Below are 14616 nucleotides of genomic sequence, written 5' to 3' on the forward strand. Positions count from 1 at the left end.
ACAAAACATGAAATAATACAGAATGTCAATAGACAAGAACAGCTCAAGGACAGAAATAAATACATGTTTTTTTAAAGGCACACGTAACCTACATATCAATACATACACACAATATCTAGGTCAAATAGAGGAGAGGCGTTGTGCCGTGAGGTGTTGCTTTATCTGTTTTTTTAAAACCAGGTTTGCTGTTTATTTGAGCAATATGAGATGGAAGGAAGTTCCATGCATTGCTAGATCATTTAACTTCTTAATGAATGCAGTTTTGTATAGCCTGTGCTCTGTGTTTTTTCCACAGTATTGGTGTAAGGTGAGGTCGGTTGTATTTCCCAGTGACTTACTTGTGTCGATGAAGACAAAGTCCACATAGAACTTGGTGCAGAGGGACCCCAGGAGGAAACCACAGGCTGGTCCAAACACCAGAGTAGAAAAGACAATCCCTGGGATGACATGGAGAGATTAGTTCAGTAGACAACACAGGTATGAACAAGTTATCACCAGTTCATGGGTGAAATATAACAATTCTTAATTTAACCACAAGGTGTCGCACCTTGTTCACTAATCCACAGCCTTTTCCAGAGGGCAGCATGAGGCAAGCTCAGAGCGGATTTTTTTTAATGCATGCTATGCAAATAATTATGCAAAACAAATGTATCAGCTTTAAGGAAGCTGAATTGAACTACACTTGAATATGAGTATCAGCTCTGATCCTAACTAGCCAGATCTTGACAATCATCATCACTGATGATGCCATACAATAAGGAGAGAAATCTATACTTGCGCTAGCTACATACATCATGAAAAAGATTCAGTTGACCTACTAAAATAAACCTACTCCAAAAAAGCCTGAGTCTAACAGTGTGGCCAGCTGGAGCAACACTGTGTGACCACAAATCCTCATTAAAGTGCTGATTGTCAGAGGGTGAGAGCCTGGCACAGGGAGTCAGACAGACAGGGGAAGACAAAGGGCCAGAGCTCATGAGGACCTGGGAGGCTCTATTTGGCCTCCAAATATCCTGTTTCACCTTTCAACACATCTCATTTAGTGTAAATTGATCCATTCAAAGTGGAACATAAAAACACATTTGAATGTGTTAGTGAGCCAGTGCTATACAGGGTAATGGATAATATGGATCACTTGGGTACGAGCAGAAGGATGCTCTTGGACCAACTGATACTCTCCAGAGCCTCCTGCTGATCCCCCTCAGTCCTGCTCTGGCTTAGGCTCAGGCACAGGCCAGTTGGGTCTTGTGCTGGGGAGGCCCAAAGCCCATGGTCATGTCATTCCTGAAATAAAATCCTGCTTAGCATAATACTGAGCTTTGGCAGACGCTGTTTGAAATGCCTGACGGACAGACAGACAATGGGAGGTGGGTAGACAGGCAGCACTTCAACTAACACAAGTCAATTCACAGACCAAAAACCATAGATACTGTAAATGTCAGAAGATAGAAGTGTGGTTCATTCATTTTCATCAGGTCTGTACAAGATACAGTATGTTTGCAGAGTGTGTTTCACCTTTCCCACTAATGCATGGTAGTAGTCACATTAAAAACTTTTATTGTTACAAATAATACAATTCAATATTTACTAATAATAAGTTACAGATAATAAGAAGTCTTTTAATCCCAACATTTTTAATATGCATAATGGGTTTAAGCCCTAAAATGTTTCAATCGAGCAATGTATTTCCTGGAATTAAATTAGAAAATGTGCAAACAAAAAACAAATGTTCTTGATTATCACAAATCAATCCTCTCTAGCAAGTACTGAAAACACTTAAGCAGCGGGTGTGGCATTAGGCCCTAGCTGGTTGACTAATTAGGGTGATTCAGAGATACTCAAAAGCAGTAGCACTCCTTGCTATCCCAGCTCCCTTTGCAGTTGTGCTCCATCAACGTGAGGTGGTGGAGGTAGGGAGCGGGAGCCCCATTAAGTTGAACAGCCACCTGACATTAGCCCATGCTGGCTCTGGGTCGGCCTTAGCACTGCTGCCGATAGGAACCACAGCTACAGTCAGCATGACAGATGTTACGCATACACCTCAAGCAGCCAATGAATGAGTCAGTTTCATCATTCACTTAATTACATTGGCTCAGGTTAAAGCTGTATGTAATGTACATCCCTGTGAACACTGACAATGAGTCCCTGTTTCCTGACCACACCACCATACTGCCCACATATTCATTATATCCCACAGGCTATGTTTTACTTTGCTGCTTATAAGGTTATACTCTCAATAAATGACTATGTTTATCTTACGCAAGGCAATGCACAGCAATAAAGTACTGCACACGGTTCCTGTCATAACACAGGACAAATCAGGTGACTTTTTCTGGATAAAGAGAGGGGAGTCTATAGTGTTCGCTTTGCGGTTGTCAAGCTGGAACAAAAATATATTGCTTCTTCCTGAGACCTAAGGCAAACCCTGGTTGTCTGGAAGGTTGGCGGTAAAGGCCAACGTGGTCTGTTGGTTGAAGGCAAATATAGATGCAGCACACTTGGCAAAAACTGGTTGAATCAACATTGTTTCCATTTCAATCCCAAAAAATCTATGTGATGACATTGAATCAACGTGGAAAACTGATTGGATTTGCAAGACGTCATCAACATATGGGAATTTCATGTTTTTTTCCACCCAACTTTGAACCTAAATCCTATGACATGATGACATTTTTAGTTGATTTCACGTTGAATTCACGCTAGTTGACAACTCAACCAAATGTAAATGATAACTAGACATTGAACTGACGTCTGTGCATAGTGGGAGCTACTGTATGTATGTATCCTTAAAACACTATTGTACAGCAGGATCATTTTCCTGTTCCAGAGTCAATCGTACAACATGTATCACACATAGGCCTCCTAGATTACTCTACGATCAATCACTTTGGCTCTAGTCTAGTACAGTATGTTGTCTATTTCTCCAACCAGCAGTAACAACAACTGCTGATCTGAAGCCATCTCTTACTGGGATTGGATAGCCTACAAGTAAATTCCAGTGAAACAGTAACTTATGCACCAAATCATCACTGGTAGCTTCACCATGGTGTTCTACAGTAAGTAGACGTCTTAAAAAATACTACATGGAACAAACTATGCTCAAAATAGAACCTGAGTTGTAACATTTTTATAAAAACAGGAGAGTTAGCACAATAAGCAGATATACCAATGAAATTGTTTATGCAGTCTGACAGACTTTTTTAGGATTAAAAATTCAAATGAATGCTGTGCATGTGCTGTTTCAAGCGTTTCCTTAAAAACAGAGAGTGTTGTCTCATAGCAACAACACCATCATTGCTCTCACCACAGAAAACCTCATAGTGGAAACTGAGTTAGGGAAATCACCTTCAAGGGGATGACGGTTAGACCACAACCACTCACAGGCTAAAAGTTTCCACCAAACTCTCCGCCTCTGAGTGCTTACAGAAACACAGTACAGTCACCTTGGTAATCACACTCAACTATCCTACATCTGGTGCACAGTACATGTCATGAACCTAACATATTTCAACCTATCAAGGACCACGCGTTCTGTGCATCTGACAGTTTTAATACCTTGTATTGAGAAGATGTTATTGTCATCCTGCTGGTTTAACCGTTCCAGATGAGGGAAATAGCAGTGAACAGAAGATATTCTTAGTACTGTATCTGGGACTCCAAGGGAGTCTTATCTGGAAGACATGAGATGGCCAGATACTCAGGTCTAGGAGAGGTTTTATTTTTTTTGAGCTGTCAGAAAAAAATCTCTGAAGATGAGCAAAAACTCGCCCTGTTCCTCTCTCCATGCAGGAAGGTGCACCACATGAGCCTACCCCTCTGCAACAGAGGACATGCAGGCAGCCCCCATCTACTTCTCTTTCTCAGGGCTTTATTCAAAGGGCTTTATTGGCATGGGAAACATATGTTTACATTGCCAAAGCAAGTGAAATAGATCATAAAAAAAAGTTAAATAAACAATAAAAAATAAACAGTAAATATTACGCTCACAAAAGTTCCAACGGAATAGAGAGATTTCAAATGTAATATTATGGCTATATACAGGTTTAAGAGAGGTGGAAACTTTTAGCCTGTGAGTAGTTGTAGACTCACCCTAACCGTCATCTCCTGGAAGGTGATTTCACTAACTGAGTTTCCTCTATGAGGTTTCCTGTGGTGAAAGCAAGGATGGTGTTGTTGCTAAGAGGAGACAACACTCGCTGTTTCTAAGGAAACACTTGAAACAGTGCCTGCACAGTATTCATTTGATGCACAACAGGCCAGTTAGCATGTATAACAAGATGCTACAGTTTCTCCTAAAAAAGTCTGTCAGACTGCATAAACAATTTCATTGGTATATCTGCTTACTGTGCTAACTCTCCTGTTTTTATAAAAATGTTACAACTCAGGTTCTATTTTGAGCATAGTTTGTTCCATGTAGTATTTTTTAAGACGTCTACTTACTGTAGAACACCATGGTGAAGCTACCAGTGATGATTTGGTGCATAAGTTACTGTTTCACTGGAATTGACTTGTAGGCTATCCAATCCCAGTAAGAGATGGCTTCAGATCAGCACTTGTTGTTACAGCTGGTTGGAGAAATAGACAACATACTGTACTAGACTAGAGCCAAAGTGATTGATCGTAGAGTAATCTAGGGGGCCTATATGTGATACATGTTGTACGATTGACTTAGTGATATAGTCTCTTTCTCTCTCTCACTCTATTTGTCATCTCAGGACAGTACGTGAAAAGTAAGTGTTCCTTTCCCCCGTTCCTGACGTCAAGTGGATAGGCCTCATTTCTACCTATTACATTTCTCTATCTCTCGCTCTCTTTGTCTTTCTTGCTTTTGCTAAGAGTTCTACGGTCTACCGGTTGAACTCTGTGGGATGATGAATGCGGTGTGGCCATATGGAGAGGTGTGACTTTGCCTGGTTTATTTAGGAGATTCCCCACTAGGCCACTGACAAGCTTGTAAAGGTGTAAGCATGCTTCAGTTCGGCTGGCACCTAGCCGAACCGAACGGATGTGCTCATCTACTCCCTTAAAAGACCTTTGCTTGAAAAACGAGAAACAAAATGGTAATAGTACCGTTTGTCCATTTTGAGACGCCGTAGCCGGTACACACTTCGTCAAAATAGTCCGAATGAATGTAAAATAACTCAAGAAATCTGTCATTAATTTAGTTGCACAATTTTACATCTAACTAAGATGTTTGGTGCAGTATTTCTTAATGAATTTTTTTGCATGAAAACGAGTCGTCTCTCACTGAACGACAACAAAGACTTTATTGAACAATCACTACTGAGCCCGAACAGCCCAAATATCCCTCACCAAAGTCCAAAACAAACAAAAAATTCACAAAATGTTGTCTTAATATATGCACAATGTCACGTCTACTCCCGCTCCCCCTCTCTGGCGCTCGTTTTCGGCAGTTTACTCATTATTACGCACACCTGTCACCATCGTTACGCGCACCTGTGCCTCATGACACTCACCTAAATCCATCACCTTCCTGATTACCTCCCCTATATCTGTCACTCCCTTTGGTTCTTTCCTCAGGCATTATTGTTTCTGTTGATCTCTTTCATGTCTGTACGCTACTCGTGTTTCTTGTTTTGTTCCATGTTCGTTTATTTATTAAATTCACTCCCTGTACTTAATTCACTCCCTGTAATTCACTCCCTGAACTGTTTCGGCTGGGAAGCATGCGGATGTCTTTACATTTAGCATGGCCTCTGGTTATTCCCACCCATCTTGTGGGTGAAGCAGCTCAAATGTTTACACACTTCAAGTCTTTCCACTAGATCTGAGCATTGATAGATGAATGTGATAGAAAGCATTTTACTCTGCATGGGGAGGTTACAGTACAAGCAATTGAGAATGAAAATCAGACACACTTTAAACTAGAAAAAGAATTCCATTGATTTCATGAAAGCAGTTAAGACAAAACTGCTATATAATACTATGCTAGGGAACTAATGGGCATTTTTGTTTAATGAAATAGATCATAATTAAGGCCATGATCAGAGCCAAATGGGCTTGTTTGTAAATGTCCATAGTATTTCCCTTAATTGTGTCTGAAATCCCCTTTGGAACAAGTACAAAACAAATACATTTCTTCTTGTTGTATTTTGTTCAAGAATGTATGTATCCCGTGAATTACTCTTGGTAGAGCATGGGTAGGCAACTGCATTTTTGTCAGAGTGGATGGTCGGGGGGCCCGGAACATAATTATAATAATTTGTACACTGTAAATTGACCACAACTAAGCCCATAAAGTATTTGAAAATAATCATTTTATACCTTGATTACATTGAGACATGATCACAGATGTCTTTTTATTTTATTTGTGGGAATATTTGGGAACAGATTTCCTAAACAACCTTTTAATTATTATAATTTTTTTACAGTTGTTTACAGATGAAACTGATATTGTTGCATCAGCTAGTCTCCCGTTTCATATGCGCTATTGCAGTTACGAGATTCACAGGCACAGGAAATCGTTCTTTTGTCTGGATAGGACAGAAAATGTGACGTGCCGCTCACTATACAAAGAGACGATTCCCTGTGTTTGTGAACCTCACAGCTGCGCTTGCAAGAATAGTGCATATGAGTCGGGACAACCTACGCTTTTAGGGAATCTAAAGTAATTGATGTTGGGACGTTCACAGAGGGCGCTGTACACAGAAATATCCGTCGCAACCGGTCCAGAACCACTCAAAGTCTCCTATATAGGGAACTTAACATCTATGCTAAAACATAATGCAGGTCACAAAAAGAGACAGTGAGAAACCTTGCAGAAACCTGAGCAGCCTTGCACAGCCTTGCAGTGTGCAGCCTTGCACAGCCTTGCAGTGAGCAGCCTTGCACAGCCTTGCAGTGAGCAGCCTTGCACAGCCTTGCAGTGAGCAGCCTTGCACAGCCTTGCAGTGAGCAGCCTTGCAACGGCTCATAATAATGTCTGGAATTTAGTGAATGGAATAGTATCAAACACATGGAAACCATGTGTTTGATGTCTTCAATACCATTCCATTAATTCTGTTCCAGGCATTACTATGAGCCCATCCTCACCAATTAAGGTGCCACTGCCGCCTGTGCTCCAGAGCAAAATGAAACCTCTTGAGACAAACGTTTCAAAGCTATGCAACCATAAAACACATAAGCCTACACACTAGAGGTCTTCACAGGTGATCCGGAAAGGACCTGTGGCTTTCCCACCCGAATCAATATGCATAAAAAAAATGTTTAATTAAAGAGACCCATTCTGAATAGACCCAAGGACAGTAGGACCCGTTCCGAAAAGGCCCATGGAAAACAGAACCAAATAGTCAGTGCTGGTTCAGATCCAAGAGACCCGTTCAGATCCGAGAGACCCGTTCAGATCCGAGAGACCCGTTCAGATCCGAGAGTAGAAAGAGAGAGAAAAATAAACCTCAGATTGGGCGCTGCCAGCACGATCAATAAACAAGTGATATTGGCCAAATGATCCACAGTTATGTGTCCTTAAAAACGGACTATAGCAAATTACAAAAAAACAATGAATTATGTTTCGATATGTAGCAAATTCAAAACTGTATAGCCTATTGTTTTATAGCCTATTGTTTTTAAAACAATAATTGTCCACCTCACGGTTCAGCTGTCAGAGATTTGAGCGCTAAATGCATCAGGGCATTGCATGCATATAGGCCTAGGCATCCACAGTATGATATGAATATTTAACAAATAAATATAAAGGAAGAGAAGCTTAGGCCTAGCCCTGGAGAGACCGAGAGAAAGATAGAGATATGCCGGCTCCATGTTCCCGACAACGACATGCATTTCTTTATACTTATCTACTGCACAGACATACAGTTGAAGTCGGAAGTTTACATACACCTTAGCCAAATACATTTAAACTCCATTTTTCACAATTCCTGACATTTAATCCTAGTAAACAATTCCCTGTCTTAGGTCAGTTAGGATCACAAATGTGTTTTAAGAATGTGAAATGTCACAATAATAGTAGAGAGAATGATTTATTTCAGCTTTTATTTCTTTCATCACATTCCTAGTGGGTCAGAAGTTTACATACACTCAATTAGTATTTGGTAGCATTGCCTTTACATTGTTTAACTTTGGTCACACGTTTCGGGTAGCTGTAAACAAGCTACCCATAATAATTTGGGTGAATGTTGGCCCATTCCTCATGACAGAGCTGGTGTAACTGAGTCAGGTTTGTAGGCCTCCATGGTCCTATACGCTCTTTCAGTTCTGCCCACACATTTTCTATGGGATTGATGTCAGGGCTTTGTGATGGCCACTCCAATACCGTGACTTTGTTGTCCTTAAGCATTTTGCCACAACTTTGGAAGTATGCTTGGGATCATTGTCCATTTGGAAGACCCATTTGAGAACAAGCTTTAACTTCATGACTGATGTCTAGAGATGTTGCATCAATATATCAACATAATTTTCCATCCTCATGATGCCATCTATTATGTGAAGTGCACCAGGACATTTCTCCAAAAAGTATGATCTTCGTCCCCATGTGCAGTTGCAAACTGTAGTCTGGCTTTTTTATGGCAGGTTTGGAGCAATTACACCCAAGGATGAACCAGACTCGTGGAGGTCTACAATTTTTTAACTGAGGTCTTGGCTGATTTCCTTTGATTTTCCCATGATGTCAAGCGAAGAGGCACTGAGTTTGAAGGTAGGCCTTGAAATACATCCACAGGTACACCTCCAATTGACTCAACTTATGTCATTTAGCCTATCAGAAGCTTCTAAGGCCATGACATAATTTTCTGGAATTTTCCAAGCTGTTTAAAGGCACAGTCAACTTAGTGCATGAAACCAAGATTGAACTCTTTGGCCTGAATGCCAAGCGTCAAGTCTGGAGAAAACATTGCACCATCCCTTACGGTTCAGCATGGTGGTGGCAGCATCATGCTTTGGGGATGTTTTCAGCAGCAGGGAGAGGGAGACTAGTCAGGATTGAGGGAAAGATGAATGGAGCAAAGTACAGAGAGATCCTTGATGAAAACCTGCTCCAGAGCACTCAGGACCTCAGACTGGGGGAAAGTTTACCTTCCAATAGGACAACGACCCAAAGCACACAGCCAAGACAACGCAGTAGTGGCTTCGGAATAAGTCTCTGAATGTCTTTGAGTGGCCCAGCCAGAGCTCAGACTTGATCCTGTTCTAACATCTCTGGAGAGACCTGAAAATTGCTGTGCAGCGACGCTCCCCATCCAACCTGACAGAGCTCGAGAGGATCTGCAGAGAAGAGTGGGATAAACTCCCCAAATACAGGTGTTTCAAGCTTGTAGTGTCCACCAGAGAAATACAGGTGTGCCAAGCTTGGAGTGTCCACCAGAGCTGTTACCAGAGCATTGAATGTTGATTTCTCTACCATAAGCCGCATCCAACATCGTTTTAGAGAATTTGGCAGTACGTCCAAACGGCCTCACAACCGCAGACCACATGTAACCATGCTAGCTCAGAACCTCTACATCTGGCTTCTTCACATGTGGTATCATCTGAGACCAGCCACCCGGACAGCTGATGAAACTGAGGCATATTTATGTCTGTAATAAAGCCCTTTTGTGAGGAAAAACTCATTCTGATTGGCTGGGCCTGGCTCCCCAGTGGGTGGGCCTGGCTCCTAAATAGTTGGGCCTACTGTATGACCTCCCAGGCCCAAACATGGCTGCACCCCTGAACAGTTATGTGAAATCCAAAGATTAGGGCCTACGGAATTTATTTAAATTGACTGACTTCCTTATATGGACTAAATTATTACATGTTTATATGTTTACATTTATATTCTAAATAATTAGCCTACACGTTGGGGAAAAATATAAGGAAGTGTGAACATAATAAAGGCTGCTGAACCTAATAGCCCGTAGAGCTTATGCCGTTAGCCTTAGTTCATTTCTTTGCCTTGCTCTCTCTGCAGAGGGCAATTCTTGTTCCCTCCATTAATCCTGCTCAAGTTTACTAAGCATCCAGGAGAGTAATCCTCCTGAGCTCAGTTAGAGCTTGGGGACGCAGGGCAACGTGGGAGGCCAAGCAACATCCTGCCCAGCCCAGCACAATTTCACATTGGACCAGATTGAGAGGCAGAGACAGAGATCATCCTTAAGCTAGTGCCAACCGCCAGTGTTTCAGAGTCTGAGACCTTTCTGAATTAGGGTATACACCGAACGGGTATCACAAAAAACAACACAATGTATAGGCGAGGAAGGGCAGGAGGGCATTTGTACAACTGCCCGGACGGGACACAAAACACATGTTAGTTTACTGTAACATTGTTTGCTTCAGTAATATCACTTTCTATTGACCTTCAGATAAAGCCATGAGTTAAGTACAGTGAACTCCTGCTGCCTGGAGTGATTAAAGGGATACTTCGGGATCTAGGCAATGAATTTATCTACTTCCTCAAAATGTATTTATTTAACTAGGCACGTCAATTAAGAACTAATTCTTATTTACAATGACAGCCTACCCTGGCCAAACCCTAATGACACTGGGCCAATTGTGTGTTGCTCTATAAGACTACCAACCACAGGTGGTTGTGATACAGCCTGGAATTGAACCAGGGTCTGTAGTGATGCTTCAAGCACTGAGATGGAGTGCCTTAGACCATTGTGCCACTTGGGAGTCCTAAAATCAACCCCCAAAAATAAGATGAACCCATGGATAACATTTTTATGTCTGCATAAAGTATGAAGTAGGTTAGAAGTAGTTTCGCAAGCCAATGCTAACTAGCGTTAGTGCAATGATGAAGTCTTTGGTATCTACTAGCATGCTATCAGTTACCACAGACTTCTAGTCATTGTGATAATGCTAGTTAGCAACTTCCTTCAAACTGCACGCAGAGACATAAAAATGGTATCCACAACTTCACCGGACTTCTGGGGAATGCAGAGCTATGTGAAGAGAGAAAGCGCCATATTTTCTAGAGCTGTCACATATAGTTTACACAATGTGCTCCCTGGTCTCGCCCAACTCGTTTCCTCTTCCCTCTCTCTCCACTGAGCTAAATCTGCACTGAAATTGCACCTTATTGTTCTGTCAAGACATTTTGTTAAGGGTAGTCTAGGATGGGGGAAATGTAACTAAATACATTATGAGTCTTTGCTTTTCTAACAAGGAAAGGACAGTTGCCAAAATGGACAGTTGCCAAACTTCTGTATTCAACTGCTGCTGATGTTAGCTCTCCAACAATGCCCTACCTATGAAGTTATCTGTTGTCAAACAAAACATTTCCACCGATGTTATTCAAATTCTTACATTCTAAGAGAAAATAGGTATGAAATATAGTATATTAAAATAAAATTAAGATACAGAGCAAAATTGCAGTGCAATAACATTACAACATTTTAGGTATTGCGTATTGCCAAGAACGATAAACCTAGTAACATAAATGTTGTTGTAGCTTACAGTTCTTTTCAACCTGGATTATTAAGGAGATGGGGTGTTTTCACAGTTGCTTGAGTCTGTCCCATTCAGACTGGTGATTAAGTCAGCATCAGTCCTAGTGAAACATGGGTCTGTTTTCAGAGCTCACCACTGTATTAAGAGATGTAAATCACACTGACTTTGATTTCTTGTCAGATGGAGAGTATACTGTATGCCTTTGAGTGGAAAATATAATCACACATTACTGAGCTGGTTAGAAAATTGACTGTGCTCTAATTGAATACCCCAAACAGCCTTAGAATATATAATGTCAGTGTAGCTGACATTAGAAGCCTACAGCCAGAACAATACCCTGCTAATTATATTATTTATGCACTTTTGTTGTACATGAGGAAATTATTACGATAAATTATTATGGTAAATATAGTATTATACTGTATCAAATGAAACATTCTAATTTTCTATGTAGGATTCCCATGGGAATATTAGAAATAGTTTAAAAAATCAGAATATATCAGAGACAAATAAATACTAGAGCGTATAACAATTCACCCAGAAACCCTAACCCAGCATTCCTTAGAGAGCAACTTTCACTTTCACTTCTGACCCTGACTTGATATCATTTGGGTCTCTGAGCTGACTTCCTTGACCGTCAACACATAAGGCATCAAAAAGTCCAAACATCTCTGCATCATCTTCACATTACATAATTTACAAGCTGCTGCTAAAACCCTGGTTTTATTAGAACATTTATTTATATTTTCAGTGGTCTTAGTAGCTCCACATTCAATAATTTCTGAATGTATCATTCAAACTACCCATCCCGGATCCGGGAGAATTGTCATCAACGGACACCTAATTAGCATAACGCAACGGACAAAATATATTACTAGAAAATATTCATATTCATGAAATCACAAGTGAAATATATTGAAACACAGCTTAGCCTTTTGTTAATCACCCTGTCATCTCAGATTTTGAAATTATGCTTTACAGCCAAAGCAAGACAAGCATTTGTGTAAGTTTATTGATAGCCTAGCATAGCATTATGCCTAGCTAGCAGCAGGCAGCTTGGTCACGAAAATTAGAAAAGCAATCAAATTAAATTGTTTACCTTTGATGAGCTTCGGATGTTTTCACTCAGGAGACTCCCAGTTAGACAGCAAATGTGAATTTTGTCCCATAAAGATTATTTTTTATAGCCGAAATACCTCCGTTTGTACTTCACGTTTGGTTGAGAAATCCACCGGAAACTGCAGTCACGACAACGCCGAAAAATATTCCAAATTAGATCCATAATATCGACAGAAACATGGCAAACGTTTTTTATAATCAATCCTCAAGGTGTTTTTCAAATATCTATTCGATAATATATCAACAGGGACAGTTGGCTTCTTAGTAGGAAAGAGAGAAACAATAGCCGCATTTGTCTATTACGCACAAATCACTCTGAGAGCCTCCAGCTGACCACTGATGCAATGTTGTCGTTCAGGCTCATTTTTCAAAATAAAAGCCTGAAACTATGTATTGTGACACTAGACACATTAGGGAAGTCATAGAAAAAGGAATCTGGTTGATATCCCTTTCACTGCTCAATAGGGACACATAGGAACGCAGAGCTTTCTAAATAAGAGTCCCTTCCTGATTCGATTTTGCTTAGGCTTTTGCCTGCAATATCAGTTCTGTTATACTCACAGACAATATTTTTACAGTTTTGGAAACTTTAGAGTGTTTTCTATCCTAAGCTGTCAATTATATGCATATTCTAGCATCTTGTCCTGACAAAATAGCCTGTTTACTTTGGGAACGTTATTTTTCCAAAAATGAAAATAGTGCTCCCTAGTTTCAAGAGGTTTTAATAAGGAGGTGGAAGATGGTGAGATGCCATAACCTCTGGTTATCAAATGGTAGCCCTGTGAGGATCAACGCTGGAGACCGGAAACAGGTACAGGGAGAACATTTAATGAACAACGGACATGAAACAGGAGAGGAACAGCGTCTGGACAGGGGAAAAATAACGACATCAGTGGGAACAAACGGGGGAGCAGACAGTTATAGACGGGGCAATCAACAAAGGGAAGGAGTCCAGGTGAGTCCAATGAGCGCTGCTGCGCGTAATGATGGTGACAGGTGTGTGTAATGTTGGGCAGCCTGGCGCCTGAGAGGGAGAGCGGGAGCAGGCGTGACAAGCCCATAGAATAGTGTGATAATATCAGTGTCGTTTCTAGACATAAGCAACCGCTTTTGGGGTCTCAACTAACTGTTAGTTAGAATAGTAGAATACACAACATGCAACGTCCAATCAAATCTCGTTTAGGGTACCCAAAAAAGCTAGAACAGCCTTGGATAATATCCATATTGGTTGAGACTTCAAATAGATTACTACATTTGCGCCGTTGAGTCATACTGTACTGTAACATTTTGAAAGGAAACATACTATATGTCTTACCTGAAATACATTTGTCTACACAATGAGGGAGCAGGCTGCACCATCCCAATGTCACAGAGGGGTAATCAGAACTTAATGAAAGCATTTTACTGCTGTTTGATTTGAGAGCAAAGCAAACTGTCTTGAATCTTCCTATGGGAAGGAGTGTGAGAATGTGCTGCCACTGGTGAGGGGATTCAGCAGCAACAACACTGTTTGGTAGACATTCATTTTTGATTGGGCTCTGTCTTTCTGCAGCATTGATATTAGGAGATTCCCTGTAACTCATTAGCTATGCAAGGTCCCCTGACCAACCCCAAAGGATAACTGAGGTAATTATAACAGGAATAGAGATGCTCATTTCATGCCCTGCTCAAGGACATAGGTCTTCAGAGTTGCCACATTCTCTGTCTCTCACAGTCACTAAAATGGCTTCTCTCCTTGCTGTAACGTACTTGACCATTTCAAACATACAACCAACCTGTCCAAAAGAGTACAGACTGTGGGAGTGCCATTCATTAGTTTGGTAAAAAGCGCATTTAGCTGTATTATCCCTTACAAAAAAAGACTGCAGTAACTGCAATTGACTGTGGTATTTTGGACACACTATTTGCAGAATAACTGTAGTGTACTGCAGTAATACTACACTGTAACTGCAGTTACACTGCCAAATTACCGCAGTAAATTGTTGTTTTATACTGGATGCCGTATTTGCAGCATACTGCAGTTATGCTGCATTCTAACTGCAGTTATACAGCACTCTGACTGCAATATTTTTTCATAAGGGATGTCAACAGTGACCG

The 14616-nt window shown here is 40.9% G+C and overlaps 1 protein-coding gene across 1 annotated transcript in view; it reads right to left on the minus strand.

Annotated features, from left to right (window-relative positions):
- Positions 1–14616, minus strand: part of slco3a1 (solute carrier organic anion transporter family, member 3A1) — a 47263-nt gene that overhangs the window by 7532 nt on the left and 25115 nt on the right. The window contains exon 3 of the mRNA XM_021598330.2: positions 339–437. Within this exon, the coding sequence (XP_021454005.2) occupies positions 339–437 (99 nt within the window). The remainder of the gene's footprint in view (positions 1–338; positions 438–14616) is intronic.

Source organism: Oncorhynchus mykiss, chromosome 1 (genome assembly GCF_013265735.2).
Source record: "Oncorhynchus mykiss isolate Arlee chromosome 1, USDA_OmykA_1.1, whole genome shotgun sequence".
Classification (NCBI taxonomy): Eukaryota; Metazoa; Chordata; class Actinopteri; order Salmoniformes; family Salmonidae; genus Oncorhynchus; species Oncorhynchus mykiss.